The sequence below is a fragment of the Periplaneta americana genome, chromosome 6, assembly GCF_040183065.1.
Source record: "Periplaneta americana isolate PAMFEO1 chromosome 6, P.americana_PAMFEO1_priV1, whole genome shotgun sequence".
NCBI classification, from domain to species: Eukaryota; Metazoa; Arthropoda; class Insecta; order Blattodea; family Blattidae; genus Periplaneta; species Periplaneta americana.
The window spans coordinates 181600722-181621954 of record NC_091122.1 but is presented as its reverse complement, the minus strand read 5'-3'; the positions used below and the strand labels follow the sequence as shown (position 1 = coordinate 181621954).

Here is a 21233-nt window from a genome sequence, read left to right as displayed (position 1 = left end):
TGTATATACCACTGCCACCGGGTGCTTGCCCACTTGCAGTGTAAATAAATACATACATAAGGTGTGTATTATGTGACAGGTTAGGTTAGGTTTGATTAGGTGTGTAGTATTATGAGAAAGGTTAGGTAAGGTTTGATTAGGTGTGTATATTATTTCTATGTTGGCAACACTGAAACCCACTAGAATATGGCTGTATTCTTCGTTCACGCACGACGATTTTCGTATATAAGGTACGAATTTAGGGCGGGTGGGTGGCTTACAGCTCTCCCAATGATCACATCAATTATCTACTATTCAATACTTTCAATCCAAGGCATTTTGAAGGTATTTCATCAAGTTCCTGTAGTGGTCGGGACATAGGTAACATTCACCGAAGTTTTTTTCCACATTAGAGCCGTCATTTTTCCGAACACATCGCAGCATTATGCTTATTGTGCTACCTATATTTAATTTAATACCGATTCATCAGCCCTGTTTCCCTGATTAAGGTGTAAGTCCAGATATAGAACATGTGGAAGTTTTAGTCTCATGTCTTATCAAATCATGTATTTTTTCTATTAACCGGCATTTCTTGTACCAATGCAAAATTTGCAGACATGTTGAGGAAATTTGGGGAGATTTTGCGTGTTTGTTTGAGGAAATTTTTGAGCTGGAATTGGCAACACTGTTAAATGATAAGTACTTCATTTTTCGCGAATGAATATATTTTGTTTCTGCAAACAATTTTAAACTGGGCACATGTAGAATTTCGAAGGCATTTCTTGTTTCTTTCCTATCGGAAACATACCACACTGTTACTACTGATTGTGTGATTGTGTAACAATAACTATTATCTATGCATTTCGAACTGACGGCTCGAGGTCAAACAATGGATTGCATTTGCCACGTGTGCTTACCCCAATCCTAGACCATTCTCAACTAAAGTCAGCCGAAATTACCAGGGCTTCAGTTCACAGTTTTCAGTTCAGTGACACGTGCGTGGTTTGTACTTTTGTACGTGATCTTGAGCCACCAGTTCGAAATACACAGATAATAGACAAACAAAAATCAATGCAGTTTCTTACTAAGTATAACATTATTACTGTTTATATATTTTAACAAGAAAATTACCAAATTTACACAAATTCTAGGAATAATAAACAATGCATTAAAAGCTAAATTAGTACAAAAATCTACAAGAATAAAAATATATAATACACTAGCATTACCCACCCTTTTATACGGAAGCGAGATTTGGTCATTAAAGAAAAAAGACATGAACAGAATCAAAGCAACGGAAATGAAATTTTTGAGGAGGACAGCAGGATATACTCTTTTAGACCGAAAAAGGAATGAAGAAATTTTAGAACAATTAGAAGTAGTCAGTAGAAAAAAAAATCAGCAGATACAAATTCAATTGGCTAGATCATGTAAGAAGAATGGAAAATTCAAGAATCCCAATATAAAACTAGAGGACATCGTCGACCAGGAAGACCTTTAAGAAGACTGCTAGATGGGGCCGAAACAGGTCTACAGAGGCCTAATTCGTGAAGGATGATGATGATGATATATTTTAAAAATAATAAATAACATAAAGCGAACTTAGCGGGAAAATAATAGAGTTTATACAAAAACGATTAGGCATATAATCAGCATATCCATGAATTTCGTAGACGTTATGCTTTGAAAATCGTAATAAGAAAAGCTGTATCATATTATACTCAAATAGAGAAACTGCACCCCATTACGCTGAAATACAGAATTTGCAAGGCCTCATTATTAGCTATTACGTACTGTAACAGATTTTTTATCATTAATAATGTTTTGAATAAGAAATTTTGATGCAGCAAACTACAATGTAGCTCTTTCTACTCTCAATCTGGGCTTGTTTCGGAACAGAGAGAAGAAAAACTGCAAGCGTATGTCTGCCAAACATCAACATAGCCTATACTGTATGTAGTAGGAAGCTTATTTCTCTTCAAAAAACTGCAAATAATGTATCAATATGTTTACTGATTAGTGTAATTATGCTAATTTAATTTACAGGAAAACTGTACAAGCTCTAAAATTTACGAAAATGGTAAGTACTTCATTTTTCGTGAATGAATATATTTTGTTTTTTGCAAACATTTTAAAACTGGGCATATGTAGAATTTCGAAGGCCGTCAAAAGCTGCATTGTTGTAGCACACTCACACATGAACAAATGAAAGTAAGTCTACAATACATTAAAACAATTTTCTGACAGTTGATAGGACTTCCAGAACTACAGCTTTGTTAAATGATATTTATTTTTTTATGTTATTTGCTTCTTCGAAATTCAAGGCTGTTTCTTGACAAACCTTAACAATCAATACAAAATTATTTACATATGAGTTTAGCAAAATTGGTAGTGTCCAAGGCCACTCTAAATACACATGAAATAAATTGTATTTCTGCTTCCGCCTCTCGGAGGCTGCCGAAAACATAGCCTTCTATACAAGTGATTACAAGCCAAAACTCAATTTTGGGTGTGTGGTACAAATACGTCACGGATATATCAACATGTGACTCCAACAGTCAACAAAGCCACAAGATTACCCTTTTTCAAGATGGCTGAGTAACTACATTTGTGCTCTGACCAGTTTTTAGATTAAATACCACAGTCTAGTATATACAGTCACGAAACTCAATATGTAATAAATATGCATCCATGGGTAGTTGCTAACCACTAGGATCGCTACTATCGCCTCATTACAGACAATGCGAAATAGTACCTGCACAGTCTATTGTTCTTAGCAACCTCAACAACTCAAGCTTCGTGACTGTATGTACTAGATTGTGATACGACGAATCCACAAAACTGTCATGGAGAAATGCATTCTCCATTGGGAGAAGAGCTCGGTTCTTTGATGCGTGGCAACATTCAGTGTGACCAACATTCTATAACTTATCATTTTAAAAATCTGAGAATAAATCATTTTGATTAAAATGTTTGGCAGTTATCAAAGATCAATTTTTATAATAATACATGATGTGATATTAATATCTTTATGTGCACTCATTCTATTTCTTAATTTTGAAGACATAGTCATCTTTTTTTTTTTCCTTTCGATTATGATTTTGATCCATTGTTATTGACAACGTTTCTGTTTACAATAGGATAGAGATTCAACTAAACCTGAATTTGGTACATTGTGGAGTTAAAACAAATTATTTTAACACAAAAAGAATACGCACTCCAGTTAAATAATTATGACACAGTTTTCAAATCAAGTTTTCTCTGTAAATTGTGTATAAACAAGGTAAAGGGCCAACTTTCAATCAGGTTCGAATTTCTTTCACCGCAACCGGTTTTTACACATGAACAATTTTATTGTATGTGTCTCTATCAAGGACACGAATCAGGGCCATCTTCTATAGACAGTAGAGTTTTTACTAGAAATGTGGTCTGCAAAGACATCATTTTTTCTGCTTGAGGTGAGTGGAATATTGCTGCTGTAGGCTATTTTTATCATAATCTGTTGGTTTCTTTTTAGTAAATTGTATATTTATACAAGATTCCTTTGTTAACAGAATACTTACTAGTATTTTTATAGTCTGTGGTATGAAATTTCAGAGACAAGTATCAGTTCTTTGACTTATTCTTTTTTACGTCATCACATAATAAAATAATTGTGGGAGTTTCATGATGCATTAGTAAACAATAGAGTACAGCAGACTGTTCTTAGCGGTCGAAGTTGTAATAATTACGTCATCTTTTTTATTCTCTGCTCATAGTGCCGTATAAATCCCTTCGCACGTTGCATCAGACTCGTTGGACGGAGGTCTCGTAATCATTTTTCATTTTTAATGGATCCCGTCCGACCTTCTAACGTACGTCGTAAGAGTTGTATACTTAGGATTTCGTTTCAGCAATCAGCTGTTGAGATGATCTACAGCGAGTCACATAGTGTGGACTGGGTTGAAGGGCATTTTAAAAAATATCGCACTCCCAGTAAAATAGTGTAGTAATTCGAAAATTGTGATTTGTAAAAGATATGTTATTTCTTTGTAAAATACTGCTGTAAAAATATTTTATAAATAAATATCAAAGCCTTTGTTAATTTACTATTTTACTATTAGAATTTCATATCTCCAGCTAGCAGTGGCGTAGCATGAAATTTTGAGCAGGGGAAGCTAACTCAAGTTGTCTTTCATGTACATATGAGAAAACGTATTACACAAATACAGTCTTAAAATAAATAGTAGTCAATGTCAAGTCAGCAGTCGAAGATTGGTTGGAACATCGTAAGTAACACCAATAAGGCATGACCTCAAATGATACGTAGTAAAATATGATTTCACGGTTTACACATATCTCTAACAAATAGACACGTATACGTATAACATTAGCTCACTCCCTGTCATACTTAGAGAAATCACAATATTAGTATCATTACGTAAGTATGCGTCTGTCTTTTGGTTGTGTCCTTCATTGACAGCAAGGGAGTCGGTCATTTGTTTTTTAAATCACACTTTTGTTCGTAAGTCAGTCTTGATAATAGAACTGTCCTAAAAAATTCAAGTAAATTGGTGTCAGGAACTGTTAATTCACTCATTATTTATTATATCAGCCACAGTTCACATTAACACTTCAACTGAACACAACTCACGAAAGGGATAACTCGGAAACTAAATTATTTTCAATGTAAAAGCTAGCTTCTTGCAAACTTGAGACCAGGGTAGTTAAGTTAGAAAGGGATGGAAAATCTGCGGGGTGTGTTACACAGAAGAATGAGTGAAAGAAACCAGTCTGCTTGGAAGCTGGTGTGTGCAGGCTTCTTGTTTACTGCTGCATCACAAATCATCCTGAGCTGCCGCATCACAATATTTAACGCATTAAATATAAATTCTATTAAAATTAATAAATAATTTTGTTCATAAACAGCAGGTTTATTATGAAATCATTATTAACTGGGGAAGCTGAGCTTTTTAGCTTACATTGACGCTACGCCACTGCCAGCTAGTAATAGTAAAAATTAGCGTTGGAAATAATTATTTACGAAAGTAATATGAGATTTTCAACTTACGTCAGTATTTTACTGGGTGTGCGATATAATGCAAATTACATTAAACTGGGTGACTGTGTACTGTCAAATGTTTTCTATTTTGTTTCCATGACAATTCACGATTAATAATTTCTATCAAACCTGTGGCGTATTTGTAAGAACAAGAACACGTTACACGTAAATGAAAGAATGAAGAATAATCTATCCAAAAATGACGTTTAATTTGTGTCCAAAGTAAAATTATACATCGTTTAAACAATAACAAAAAAAAACATATGTTACTATTGGTAATACAGCTTACTTATTAGCAGAGACCGGAAGTTAAGGCGTTATGAATCATTAAAATAGGCAAGCAAAAAGGCATCATATAGCTAAAATAGGCAGGCAAAAAGGCATTATAAATAGCTAAAATACGCAAAAAAAAAGGCAATTACAAAAAACCTTGCACTTTCCACAAAGGGATTTCGGCAGCAAGAAAAGCTTTAGATAAGTAGAATGCAAATTGAGATTTTCGACTCGATGTTGCAATTTTATTAATGCTGGAAGCAAAGAAATCTTCTTCCCAGTAGCCTTAGAAAGTGTATTTTTGTGTTTGGTTGTACTAATATGTTGCGATATGAAATATTTAGCTAGCTAAACAACGTCGCAATGAAAACTGAAAGAAAAATAACGTTAGACCCGCACTCATTGTTGGCTTCTCAAACACAAGCGATAATTAAAACGCTTACTGTTATACATTTTTGCACGGCAGCACTCATTGTTGCAAAGAGAATATGAACTGACTGAAAGAAAATAATATACATTCGGTGAAGTCACTTTCAGTGTAGCGGTCATAGAAATAAATTAAAATATACCTGTAGGCAATTTTTAATAATAAATTAATAAATGATAGATAAATAATCAAATAAACGCAAAAAAGCATTTATTTTGTAAATTAGGCATTTATATTAAAAAAAGGCAGAAAAGGGCAACATAAAACTGTGACGTTTCAATCACAAAGGTATAATTCGTACAGATTTACTTTCAAAATGAAGACAGATTTAACACATTTAAAGACGCATTCTGCCAAAGTTCTGGTCTCTGCTTGTATTTCTTTTTGTGTTTCGAAGAGAGAGGGTTACGTCGACGCATAATTCCTAACATAAAGGCAAGTTATCAATTTGCTTAATTAGTAAATTAATAGAAAATTTACGTTGTACAGTACTTAAAATAATTTTGAGACTTGAAGGTAACTTCACATAGCTAAATGTATTGAAAATTACATTTTTGGAAAAAAAAAGTGTTTATTTTATTTATATGACTATTAAATTTATTTACGTTTAGCACAAGAGACATAATATGAAAAATATAACAAAGAGTAATTGTTGAGTCATAGCATAATTGATTACTACAAATTTATCATCTAACATAATTTCTCCTGAACTTCGTACCATCCTAGCGTATGTTCTTATGGGCAACAGTTTAAATCACTGGTTCTGGACATAAAAAGTGAGCCCATTAAATATATTAGTATAGATTAAAAATGTAGTATGCATCAACAACAGTTTTATTTGCTGTGCAATAAGAATATGTGCTTTCATCACTGCATGAACAATTCATAATTCTGTTTTGTTTATGTTCAGTGATATTGTAGTGTGTATAGACAACCAGGAGGGGTGGAAGGACAGAATAAGAGAAATAAAAAAGGGATAGGGACAAGTTCTAGGAAAGACGAACCTGTATCGGTGAGCTTTGTATTCTATTCGTGTACTTATTGTAAAATATACTGTTCCAGGTTTAATTTGTAAGACTATTAAACATACCTTACCAATTTAATGTACTATGAGTTTGCAAATCAAGATTTCAGGTATAACTCACTGTAAAGTTGATTTGAATAATTTCGAGGGAAAAATTGTTCCGGAGCCGGGTATCGAACCCGGGACCTTTGGTTTAACGTACCAACGCTCTACCACTGAGCTACCCGGGAACTCTAACCGACACCGATCCAATTTTTCCCTCTATATCCACAGACCTCAAAGTGGGCTGACAACCGTCAAGTTCCCGGGTAGCTCAGTGGTAGAGCGTTGGTACGTTAAACCAAAGGTCCCGGGTTCGATACCCGGCTCCGGAACAATTTTTCCCTCGAAATTATACTATGAGTTTGTTTAATTCCATGAAATGAGTTCATATTTTGTTCGTAATGATGGACCCTATTTAACTCAGCGTTTACAGACGTTCAGTCGCAGCCTTCTTTCCCCCTCACTTCTGCCACACGCTACACTCAAAAGGCTCCTCAACTACTAGATTCACAGCGATATTCGGAAACATCGTTTTAATACCCTGCATATTATTTTCGCAACGTTTTTTGGCACATCTTATACTAATAAGACGTATCAATGTGCAAAATTTGAAGGTCCTACGCAACCTTCCAGTGTTGACCGTTTCGGAAACGCAGCGAGGTAAGCAGAATCACTCTTTTCTCCCTCTCCTCTGCGACTTCGATATTTCTCTAAGATAACTGCGTCATACAAGTGTTTCTTTGTGAAGATAACTTCGCCGCTATGGCCAGGAAATACTTTCCGTCCCCGCGCGGGACGGGTGTGAGCGTACTCTTTCATAGGAACCCGCCAGTGTTGCGTAAGAAGCCCATTCAGACCCGAGATCGAATCTTTCAGCTTTGAGAAGTCTTCATAAACAACTGCCACATCGTGCACAAAGAATGGACCGTTCAAACTTACTTTTTTAAATGGATTCTATTTAATGGCACATAGCCCACATTTTCTCATTACGTACAGAATTTTAGTATTTAAGTATCAAAATTAGTAAGGAAGCTAGGAGAGAGAACCCAAAATGTTGGGTAGCTGCGCTTTTTTAAAGGGTAACCATAGAAAGATTCACCCTACTGATCATTTAATAACAATACAATTTAATTTCTTATACATTTTAATTACATAACTTTTAACACTGTATTACTTCGGAATTATGTATGATAAGAACTTACTTATGTTAAATATTAATGTACTTTGTTGACATGTTTCGACCTATTTTCGGTCATCTTCGGAACTGGTCGTTGTTGGTCTTGGCGCTCTTGTTTCCTGTGTGGGTGCGTTCGTAGTGTAGAGTCAAAGAGTGTATGTGTTTTGAAATTGAGTTGTGTGTTGAGAATATCGTTGGGGTGTGTTTTCGTGTGTCTGTATATTTCATATTGTTCTAGTGTGTTTAGTTTCTGGCTTTTTGGTTGGACGTGTAGTATTTCCATGTCTGTGTTGATGTCTCTGTAGGTGTGGTTGGCATTTGTGATGTGTTCTGCATATGTGGAGGTGTTTTGTAATTTTGTTATGGCTGTGATGTGTTCTTTGTAACGTGTTTGAAATGATCTGCCTGTCTGTCCTATGTAGAAGTTGTTGCAGGTGTTACATTTGAGTTTGTATACGCCTGAGTGGTTGTATTTGTTTGAGTGTGTCGTTTGTGTGTTGAGATGTTTTTGTAGTGTTATTTGTTCTGTATGCGATGTTGTAGTTTAATTTCTTGAATGAGGTTATAATTTTATGTGTGTTTTTGTTTTCGTATGTCAGTGTGATGCATTTTTTGTGTTCTTGTGTTTGTGTTGTATTCTTCTGTTTTTTGTGGTTTTATTTTGTCTTACGTATTATGTTGTCTACTATGTTAGTGTTGTATCCGTTTTCTTGTGCTATGTGTTTGATTGTGTTTAGCTCTTCGTTATAATCTTGTTGGTTCATTGGTATGTTGAGTAGTCTGTGTACCATTGTTCGGAATGCAGCTTGTTTGTGTTAAAGAGTTTTTCTCTGAATATTAATTTTCATTATTATAATTTATATATTTAATCCAGGTGCCTATAAATTTAAAAAGCAGCTATCTCTAACTGGGTCATTTTTTATTGTTAATTTATTATTGTACAAAATGATAATTTACTATATTCAATGAATCTCTCAAAACATTTAGTGCTAGTTCTTCCAAAGATAAACTACAGTATTTAAACCTAAACACAAGAATGTCGCACCAGTAATACAAACTTTTGTAATACTACCACGTGCTTCAATTAAAATTCCAATTACTTCCCAATTTGGAATGTCATACTTTTCACAAAAAAAAAAAAAAAAAAAAAAAAAAAAAAAAAAAAAAAAAAAAGGAAATACATGACTCGTAATGTTTTTGTTTTTCCTTATTTACTTCTGCTTGACCGGCATCATTCTCGAATCTCATAACGACGTCTTTCTGTTGAGCACAATAATAGACTATCTGCTCTTTTATGCACTTTTTCCTTTTTCTCGTATTTGTGTCATAAAAGTGTTCTTCAGTGCTTCCTTGCGATCCTGTTGATCCTCTATTGGATTTCTACGTAATTTTCTTTATTTACTGTTACCCCACTATCTCCTAGCCTAGTTGCCTCATAAGTGGGGTCTTTTTGGTATCACTTGTGAGGTTCAGACCTGTCTTCGGACAGTTGTCTAAACAACTGCTTGTATTTGTATGCGTTATCTGTTAGGATGGAAGAGACGGCCTTATGACCTTAATCCTGCAACCAATGAATGAATGAAAGAATGAATGAAAAAAATTAATAAATAACTAGATGAATAAATAAATGAAAAAATGAATAAATAAATAAATGAAAAAATGAATACATAAATAAATGAAAAAATGAATAAATAAATAAATAAATAATGAATACATAAATAAATGAAAAAATGAATACATAAATAAATGAAAAAATGAATACATAAATAAATGAAAAAATGAATACATAAATAAATGAAAAAAATGAATACATAAATAAATGAAAAAATGAATACATAAATAAATGAAAAAATGAATACATAAATAAATGAAAAAATGAATTAATAAATAAATGAAAAAATGAATACATAAATAAATGAAAAAATGAATACATAAATAAATGAAAAAATGAATAAATAAATAAATGAAAAAATGAATACATAAATAAATGAAAAAATGAATACGTAAACAAATGAAAAAATGAATACATAAATAAATGAAAAAATGAATAAATAAACAAATGAAAAAATGAATACATAAATAAATGAAAAAATGAATACATAAATAAATGAAAAATGAATACATAAATACATGAAAAAATGAATACATAAATACATGAAAAAATGAATACATAAATACATGAAAAAATGAATACATAAATAAATGAAAAAATGAATACATAAATAAATGAAAAAATGAATAAATAAATAAATGAAAAAATGAATACATAAATAAATGAAAAAATGAATAAATACAGTAAATGAAACAATGAACAAATGAAAGAGTGAACGATGAACGAATGAGCCGAATGAACTAATCAACCGAATAAACGAATGAACCGAATAAACGAATAAGTAAGTAAATAAAAATAAATAAATAAAATGAACGAATGAATAGATTGATAAATAAATCAATAACTAAACAAATAAACTAATAAACAAATAAGTAAATAATAAATACGCCTAAATAAATTAACAATAAATAAACAAATATATAAATAAGTAAATAAACAAATAAACTAATAAACACATAAGTAAATAATAAATAGGCCTAAATAAATAAATAAATAATAAACAAATAAATAAAGAAATATATTAATTAATTAATTAATTAAAATAAATATTTTTGGATCCACACAGAAAATATGAAATTTCCTCAGTTTCACAGAATTATCAAGATTGTTACTGGTCGAGCATTTTTCATGCAATGTTGTCCAGAGTCTACCACGAAGCTGCTGAAATCTGGCTATTAATGTTCAAAACTGACATAATCCTAATAGTTGCAATAACAGAGCAACGGAAATGTGACAAAAGCAAAACGATCTAGGATCGTATTCATAGACATTTTTAGCGCGGGCTTCCGGTGGATGATCAGCGTTTTTCGTATTCATAAACCAGTGTTAGCGATAGGATATGATTTGAATTCTGTACTAGTAACCAGTGGATAGCCGGGGCTAGCTTAGTACGCTCGTAGCGCGTGCTGCGAAATGTCTATGAATAGCACCCCTAAAGTTTTAAGAGATCGAGGACAGACTTTTGTAGGAGTATGAATAAGGGAATTAACGATTAGGGAAAACACGGAAATTTTACTTGAAGCAAGTAAAGAGAGAGGTTTGGAAGTAAATCCCAAAAAGACAAAGTATATGATTATGTCTCGTGACGAGAATATTGTACGAAATTGAAATATAAAAATTGGAAATTTATCTTTTGAAGAGGTGGAGAAGTTAAAATATCTTGGAGCAGCAGTAACAAATATAAATGACACTCGGGAGGAAATTAAACGCAGAATAAATATGGGAAATGCCTGTTATTATTCGGTTGAGAAGCTTTTATCATCCAGTCTGCTGTCCAAAAATCTGAAAGTTAGAATTTATAAAACAGTTATATTACCGGTTCTTCTGTATGGTTGTGAAACTTGGACTCTCACTCTGAGAGAGGAACATAGGTTCAGGGTGTTTGAGAATAAGGTGCTAAGGAAAATATTTGGGGCTAAGCGGGATGAAGTTACAGGAGAATGGAGAAAGTTACACAACACAGAACTGCACGCATTGTATTCTTCACCTGACATAATTAGGAACATTAAATCGAGACGTTTGAGATGGGCAGGGCATGTAGCACGTATGGGCGAATCCAGAAATGCATATAGAGTGTTAGTTGGGAGACCGGAGGGAAAAAGACCTTTAGGGAGGCCGAGACGTAGATGGGAGGATAATATTAAAATGGATTTGAGGGAGGTGGGGTATGATGATAGAGACTGGATTAATCTTGCACAGGATAGGGACCGCTGGCGGGCTTATGTGAGGGCGGCAATGAACCTTCGGGTTCCTTAAAAGCCATTTGTAAGTAAGTAAGTAAGTATGAATAAGGGAATTAAACCCTGAGGCAATTCTGTACGTCCAACCTTCCCTGGCAGTAGTAACTCCACGAATGTCCACCACTGGGCTGTTCTTCAGTTTCAATGTGTTTGTAATGTACACAAAGTTCTTTAGCTCCAATCTCCAGTTTATTGACTTGCACATTAAAATCTACGAGTAGAAACTATATCGCGGTCACATTACTGAATTAGATGCTGGCAAAATACTATTCTTGGAGATCTGCCAGCGCGCGCCATGCAAAACCCCATCAAGGATGTACCACGCACTCGAATGGGATATGTGCCATTCAGAGTCATTCTACACATCCTAACCTGTAAACTCACTATTTGCAGTCCGCAGTTGATAGGCTACATGAATACACTCGAGTGTCTCAAATAGTAAAGAAAGTAATATAACGCAATAATATACAATCAATAAAACATATTTAGTAAATTGTCCTTGTAAATTTTATGTTAGGCTATATTATTAGCAAAGACCACACCGTACACGAGCCTGGCTCTTACGGTAGTGGCTAGAAACATTTTTGTTTTATAAATTTAATTTGTACTCACTAGCTAGCTAACTAGCGAAAAAAAAAATGTAATATGAACTCTATTATTTAAAATCCCTGCATATAACGTGTGTATTAAAATGTTCCGTATTGAATTCTTAGTGCAATTTTGCTAATGAAATCAAAGAGAAAGTTCTACAAGCTGTAAAATGTACGTGAATGAATACATAATTTTTGCAAACCTTCCTAAGCTGGGCATATGCAGAATCTAGAAGGCCGTCAAACTATGCATTTGTTATAGCATATTTAACTAATGAACAAAAGAAAGTAGATCTACAATACATTAAAACAGTAATTTTTGGGCTGTTGAAAGGACTTCATGAACTAACTCTCTTTGCTCAATTTAATTAATTTTATTCTTCTTCTACTTCTTCAAGTATAGTAATAAAATTTGTGCTATCTAAGGCCCCATACAATAACTTATATTATATCTTGGTACATACACATTATATCGTGTGTATTTCAAACTATAGTGTACACTGGGCTGCAAAAGAAATGCCGTTACAAAAATATATATCGTTTTCCGAGGACTTTAGTAAACATGGCGAGGTGGAAAGCTATTTTACTGAGAGTACCTTTTACAAACATGTAAATACGAATTTTATAACACGTTCACGTTATTATTTAATATGAACTGATTTTAAATTATTCATATGTTTTTATTTTATAACATTAATAAGAATACTACACGAAAATAGTGAAACTGCAGTTTACTGTATATGGTATTCCAAAGCCTTCCTTATTATCCACGGATGCGTCATTGTTACAATCGATATATGCGGCCAGTTAGTTTCACATTGTATTATTGCATCAATTTTATTACGTAATGATAACAGAGCAATAATAGAGTTTATATGCAAAGCCTTCTGTGTGTCTCTCTTTCTATTGTTTCCTGAACGAAGTCCTCGTAACACGATAATATTTCAAATCGATAGCGACTTCGAGTCAGCATTTATGTTGCATCCCAGTGTACATAGGGAATTAACATTGCCATAAGAAATCCATGAATAAAAAATTGAAGTGAAATTTGATGTAGCTGGCCATGTGTAATAAATTAGGAGGCCTTGTGGAAAAAAAGACTATCTACTGATTATTGCCAATCAAAATTCTGTTGATGGCATTAATCTTGAAACAATGGAATATTATACTACAGAAGAAAAGATTTTATTTATTGAACTGTATGGAAGCAATTCTTTGAGAAAGGTAAGAGACCTAAATGCTGAGCTCTTTCCTGGTAGAAGAGTTCCATCCCACAATACTATCAAACTTGTGATTAATCTCTTCAGAAATACTGGAAGTGTGAACAAACCATGCCGATGTGAAAAAAAGGGTAGAGCATAATATTGAATAGAGTCGTAGAGAGGAGGAAATCCTGCTGAGAGTTATTGAAAATAGACACACAAGTAATCGATGAATTTCAAAATAAATAAAATTAAATTAAATTAAATATACAACCAAAATTATAATAGTAACACTAAGATACAATTATTTTTAATAACCTAACCTCAAACTTGATAATATATTGTCAAAGGATCATGTATGACTATGGCAATAATAAGTAGATACTCTTCTTTTCTACAAGGCCTACTAATTTATTACACATGGCCAGCTACATGAAATTTCACTTTCAATTGTTTATACATGAATTTCTTATAGCAATGTTAATTCCCTATCTGCTATAGTTTGAGATACACATGGTATAATTCTTAAAAAATACCTGCAATTAATATATGCATCTAGAGGTTTAATATTGAATACTTTGTGGAATTTTTCTAATGAAATTCACATAAAAACTGTATAAGCTGCAAAAATTGATAAACACGATGTACAATAGCGGTAACGGTTTCGGACAATTGGTTTCGGAAAGACAGACGTTAGGAATAACGGTTTCGCAAAGCGGATTCGGAAAAATGATCGGGAACGTTGTCGACTATTCTAATGACTTCACCGGAGTTGGTCCATTCTCTCCTATACGTAGCCCCATTCCCTCCCATCTGAAATCGAATTCACGGAGATCTTGGACCAGTTTCCTCCGGATTTAAACTGTGAAAACTGGTATAAACGGTAGCCCTGATCACTCCGTGAAATTGAATTTTCCATCCCACTTAACAGAATGCGGTATAGTTAAAAATTGTGTTTCTATTGCTTGAAAGACATAATTAACTTGCAAACGTAAACTTGTCAAAGTTGATAAAGATAAGACAAAATACGGGACGAGCTAATACTTGGAGAACGAGGTTTAGCTTTAAACTATAGGCCTACATTTGGTGTATTGCAATAAGCGAATGCACAGACATACTCTGAAATAGATAGTTAACCTTTACATACAGGGACATAATTTTATTTTTACTTCAATTTTTATTATACCTGAGTTTTTGAATGTACTTCACTCCCACCCCTTCTACTAAGGAAGTTCCAACTCCACACAGAACCAAGACCGCAGATAGTAAGCAGTACTGAGTTACTGAGTATAGTACGTTCCAGAAATATGTTCGCGTTTTCCAGTGATGAAAGAGCTTTCAATATTGAATCATATTTTCGCACAGGTACTGTCCGTTTGCCTACGTCGCATCCCGATTTCCCCCACCTGCTTCTGCTCGCCCCTCTATAAAAGCTGGGCTGTCTTAGCTCCTTTCTGAAAACATTAATTTCTCTTAGGAATTGGATGTTTACGTAATATTATACAGCTGTTTAATTTAACTTAAATAAAAGGGCCTCGTTAAGTAATTAACTGTCACGTGATTTCCTCCCTTTCTACAATCCTGCGGCATAACCACTTGGACGGACAGTAGATAGCATGTCTGAGTAATTTTATATTTTTGGGTCGGGCAGAAGTGAAGATTGAATTAACAGTACGTAGAGTAGGTACAGAATTATTTCAACATGAGTTACTAGTACGAAGGACGAAACTGGCAATTGGAATTAGATGCAATAGTCTATAGTGCGATAATATGCACAAAAGAACTGAAGCCTGTATCGAAATGAACGGCCACCATTTTCAAAATTGTGTTTAAATATTCATATTATGATTATTTTTCAATTTAACTTCTTTCTCTATATTGTACGCTAATGTGCTGTAGACAGTATACACTGCATAATGAATACGTTCGCATGGATAACTCACTTCGTGAGTAAAAACACTTATTCTTAATACAGTACTGTACTTTGATTAAAGAAAAACCTAATGAAAATTATCAAACTCAAAATCGCGATATTTCCTAGTTTACGTAAATGGATGAACTACTTTTCTTCCATCCTATACCTAGTAGAGTGATTTGTGTTTTACGCCAGTATCATCGAACTCCAGTCTTGGAGGGGGGAGCAAGCGGTGTTTCCGGTTCTCTAAAGGTATAGACAGGTTAATATTAAAAATGTTAGTAAAAATAAAATGATGTCCCTGTATATATATATATATATATATATATATATATATATATATATATATATTCTGTTCTCTTTAACTTAAGGATTTATTCTGTAACGCGAATTCTCCTGGCTTAGTTGCCTCATGAGTGAGTGTGTTGCCAATCGCCAAACAGTAGTTCAAAAGTCACTAGATTTCTTATCACTAGGGAATGTATTATTTTTGTCGCTAGAGTGTATTAAAAAAGTCGCTAAATCCCTATCACGATAGAAATCCACGAAATTACTTCATAATCACGATATTAAAAAGAAACACAGATTTTATGGTGAATTCTCACGAAAAATGAATCTTTCTTCCAAATAAAACGTGAAAATTTTCGTTATAAAATATAGATCAATATTTCTACACAATCTGATCGTTCAGCATTATATGCATAGTTCCAGAGAGCAGCGAACGGTCATTTCTCTTTCCTTCAACAACTGGCTTCGTGTGATCAAGAAGGCAGTGCCGTCACCCCCTCATAGTCGAATAAAATTGAATTATGAATTTAATTACTGATGCAAATAATTTTCTGTTGGTTTCAAAAGGATTGTTTCAATAATAATTTTACAAAATGTTATTTTTTTAAAGTATTTTTAGGTTGTGAAATATACATGAAATTGCTTGCTTTTTTAACGAAATATTCACGAAATTAAACCATTCTAACCACCGAAATAAAGGTAAAATAATCACCATAAAATCGAACCCCTACCAATAAGGCATCACTCACCAGTGTTGCCAATTTAGCGATTTTGTCGCTAAATCTGGTGATTTTTAGCCGTTTTTCGGCGACAATATTTCTTTTATGTTTTCTATTGCTTAAATAGGGATTAAGCGACTTTTTCAACACACTCTAGCGACAAAAATAATACATTCTCTATTTATGATAAAAAATCTAATGACTTTTGAACTACTGTTTCGCGATTGGCAACATTCTCACTCATGAAGCAACTAAGCCAGGAGATAACGGGGTAGGGTGGCCAGTTCCTTATCCCTCCATTGTATACATATCTGACTACAGTCCCGTCGCTCTAATTTCCGGTAGCCAATCGCGTTGCAAGTCGGCTACATTTAAACGTCTGCGTCTTGTGATTCGCTCCTGATGACGTTATGCACTTCCTAAGGCTCGATAAATACTTAATATAATCGCCCTCCATTTTGGCTCTTTCGTTGGCGTTCGCAGAAAGCACACGAGGACGTTATTTGCCGCTCAATTATTTGCTGAATTACAGTGCGTTTGATTTATTATCATAGGAGCTACGACATGATAATGTTTAACGGTGTGGCAAATAGATTCCTCGTGTGGTAGCTCGGCAACGAAGGAACAAAAATGGCGAACGATAGTACCTACCTAGACTTTATAGAGCCTACACTTCCTAACAGCGTCGCGACTATAGTATATAAGATATTACACTAATCAGACTTAAAATGTATACAAGCAGTGCTTTTCTTCTGGGGAAAAAGGTGATGGAATATTGTGTAGAATATATTACAGCGGACGGGGAGATAACGGGAATTTTAGTCGTTTTTAACTTCCTTTTCTTCCAAATTTACGAGTTTCAAAAACATATTAAACACACTTCTTCGTTCCTTGACGAAAAATAAAATAAAAATGTGCCAGAACGGAGCCAAAAAAAAATACTGTATACAAGTAAACTGATATGAATGTAGGCCTATATGATATTATGTAATTTGTAATTTAAATAATTCCATTCAATCTTAAATTAAATTGGGAACAGCTACAGCACTTAAAGACAATTTTAACACAGATTTGACCCACAATAGAACACTGATTTATATTCAGTTTCTGTTTTATTGTTGGTACAAGGAAAAATATTTGAATGGTTTGTATGCAAAGTCTCTTACTTCACTTTCAGTCATTTTTACAGGAAGGAGAAAAATTGCTGGCTTTAACATATACGGGCCAATATAAAAAAATGTGTTTTATTCTTATCTTAGAGATATTAATCAATATCGAGTATCCACCAACCACTGAACGAATATTACACACTTTTATCACTGCCAATGTGACGCTATAAACCAATTTTCAATACCTTTATCACAGCCACAACACATTTGAATTCTTATAATATATAATTATTACTACATTAACACATTTAATTTATCACAAAATAGACACTGGACGAACTAAATGTAATTATTATGAAAGTCGCCATATTTCCTTTCTGGAATTACAATCCACTTCCACTAGATGGCTACCGACACGAGAAGCAGGACCGGCAATACATGCAAACGAAATTATACTAAATATGAGGAATGTTACTACACGTGTGTACTATTATGTGACAGGTTAGGTTAGATTAGATTAGGTATGTATATGTATGACAGGTTAGGTTAGGTTTGATTAGGTGTGTAATATTATGAGAGAGATTAGGTTAGCTTTGATTAGGTGTGCAATGTTATTACTATGTTGGCAACACTGAAACTCACTGTTACATTAAAGAAATATGGCTGTATTCTTCATTCACTCGCGACGATTTTAGTATATAAGGTACGTATGTAGAGCGGGTTGCGTGGACTTACAGCTCTCCCAGTGATCTCATCAATTTCTACTAATCAATACTATAAATTGAAGGCATTTTAAAGGTATTCTATCAAGTTCCTATAGTGGCTGGGATATAAGTAATCTTCACCGAGATATTTTATACCATTCTATGTAGGCAATTAAATGTACTATAATACTTCATTCTTTGTCAACAATTTCTAAATTAAAATAGTATAAGGTGACAGGTTTTGGCCTGAAAAACCTAAAATAAAAGGAATTTTGGAAAACAATTAATAGTTATCAATATAATTTTTCAGTGACAAATAGCAAGAATTGGCAAAAAAAAAACGGTAATTGTGAATTACAGAAACGCCACTTCTTACCATTTTCAAAATCGCTTAAATAAAGTATAAAATGAAAGTATTCATTGTAATTGTGAATTAAAAACAAAAAAATCGTGTTAGAAGATTGAATTTGTGTATTTTTGGTCCAGGGAGCATCCGTTTTTTGGTGCAAAGATAATTCGTTTGGCGTGTTTCTTAATTGAAATTATGAAATGGCGTTCCTGTGCTTCACATTCAATAAAAAAACTTTAACTTTGGATTGAGAGGGTAAGAAATGTGTTTATTATGTTAGTGAGTCAAAATCAGTTTTTGAGAAAAATAGAAACGAACTATTCATTTGTCTTTCACGAAAACATTAGTCTTTTATTCACTGATTATCGTGAATCGCTGTAGATAGACTACTGCAATAAAAACCCCATCCCTTCGATAAGAAATAAAACCTGGCAGACATGGCCTACCTCGTGACGACAACATCCAGGTCCAGGTACGTGCCGCCGTACTTCCAGAGCGTCAGGAACCTGAGGGCGTCACTCGCATGAGATCGCGGCCACCTGCTAGCCTTGAGAGCACCTCCCTTGTACCACTCTTCCAAGGGCGAACCCATGAAGTACTTTTCAAAATTAAGATGTCTCACACGGATGTTCGGGTACGTTAACAACTGAGTTACCACTTTGTTCTTCGCTGTCGAATTGTTCAAATTTATAGGCGACGTAAACAATAGGTACACTTCCAGATCCGGATTCATTTTGGCGGCAGACTCCACTGCGCAGGCCTGTCTAGGAGTCAATACGATGCCGCCCTGAATGCTGGAGGCACACGACGTCTCGTGGAAGAAGATGCTCTTGCCCTTGACCGGGGGAGGGGACGTGGAAGAAGTGATCTCTTCGACAGTATTGCTCGCTTCATCGTCGTAGCACGAGATGCCGTTGCTGTTTGTGTCTGTCAGGTTACTTACACCGCTCAGTAATAAGATGGGCGCCGCGACACGATATAGTAATCCGCCACTGGCACCACCGGTACCTCCGCCGTTGTCTTCAGTTACAGACATCCATAACATAACAATAAACACAGCAACTGTAAAACTGAAACAAAGTGTGAAATTCCACCGTCGCATTCTCTTTTTCATAATACAGATTTTGTATTTGTGATATGTTCTCTTCTCAACATCATCTTCTGTACAATTCTTTTGATAGATATGTTTTGATTCGGATATGCTTTGAATATTAAGAGACTCGGGAGATATGTATCTAATTGGAGCTTAACGATCTGCTGCATTCAACTGTTTAAGTACGGAAGAAACCGAATAATATTCTCTATCGGAGAAACAAGAGAATAACTCTACAAGCTTGCTGCCAAGGAAACCGACACACACAAAAAAAAGACGGAAAATAAATGAACAAAAAATACACTTTCTAAAAAAACTAAACACAATCTACAGTTGTCTCGTGAAACTACATGTTACAAAATCAATAAATCTCTTCACTCTTATTAAAATTCCACGCTGTCACTATGACAACAGAAAAGATCCGCATAGCAACAGAATCACAGCCACACAACATGACATCAGCTTCTGTCACGATCAGCTGTACCATCTTTCACAGTCAGCTGTTTAGCTCAATGTGCACTTCACACGAACAGGTAATTTTAGCCTGCATCATGGCTGGGGTCACTCATGTAATCACAGATCTCGCAGAATCATCTCGACTGCACTCTCGCGTAGCATCACTCACAGGTGTCTGGCAGCAAGAATACGCTTCACGTCGACGGTACCCACTCACATCTTTCCCTCCCTCTGCCCTCAGCTCCACTACCGGGTCTGATTCCATGCAACTGTGCGGTGAGCTCTGGACTCGCTTCTGTTTGGTTCTTTAGAAGCTTTGTTACGACGACGCATGCGCAATGCTGTAAGCTGCGGGATCTCTGTCTTTATCTATACACGTCACAAATGGGTTTCTATGTAACATAATTATTTCATTTACTCTACATTGTAAGCTTGTTTTGATGTTAAATCTGCTTCGTTCGTAAGTGTGGTCTGAAAGTGAAAGCATGCGAGTTTCTTCACGGACCAACATTTAGAGAAAGTTGATCAGTTTGTTGACTAAACGACATGATTTCGAGCGGAACGGAACATTGTTTGAAAGTCTGTCACGCCTCGTTTATACCATTCAAGTCCATTTCAGATCTAAATAATAAAAAAAAAAAAGACATGAATATGCAGAGATTGGAAATGGATATACCTTAAAACATACTCCCTTTACATACGACATTATCAAGTATTCTTTCTCATCTTTCGACTTCATAATTCGATCCTATTTATATTCATCAAAACGAAATGACTGCTTGAGATAACCCAGAATAACAACGATAACTCACATCTAATTTGTGTGGAAAATAGATAATTCAAGATTTCGTCGCCCGTAATCGAACCGACAACCTCTTCGTTTGTACATTCCACCACTGAGATGTACAGAAATGTTCAATGATTGGTGTGTGCTACCATATTAATTAAAAGGCAGCCTAGAAAACACGTATACGTAAATCTATTACAGTTTGG

General features: G+C 34.4%; 1 protein-coding gene across 1 annotated transcript in view; it reads right to left on the bottom strand.

Moving 5' to 3' along the window:
* LOC138702101 (lactosylceramide 4-alpha-galactosyltransferase-like) overlaps positions 1–20518 on the bottom strand; it is a 177886-nt gene extending 157368 nt beyond the window's left edge. Inside the window, exon 1 of the mRNA XM_069829672.1 lies at positions 19138–20518. Within this exon, the coding sequence (XP_069685773.1) occupies positions 19138–19805 (668 nt within the window). The 5' untranslated portion in view covers positions 19806–20518. The remainder of the gene's footprint in view (positions 1–19137) is intronic.
* Positions 20519–21233: the final 715 nt, after the last annotated feature.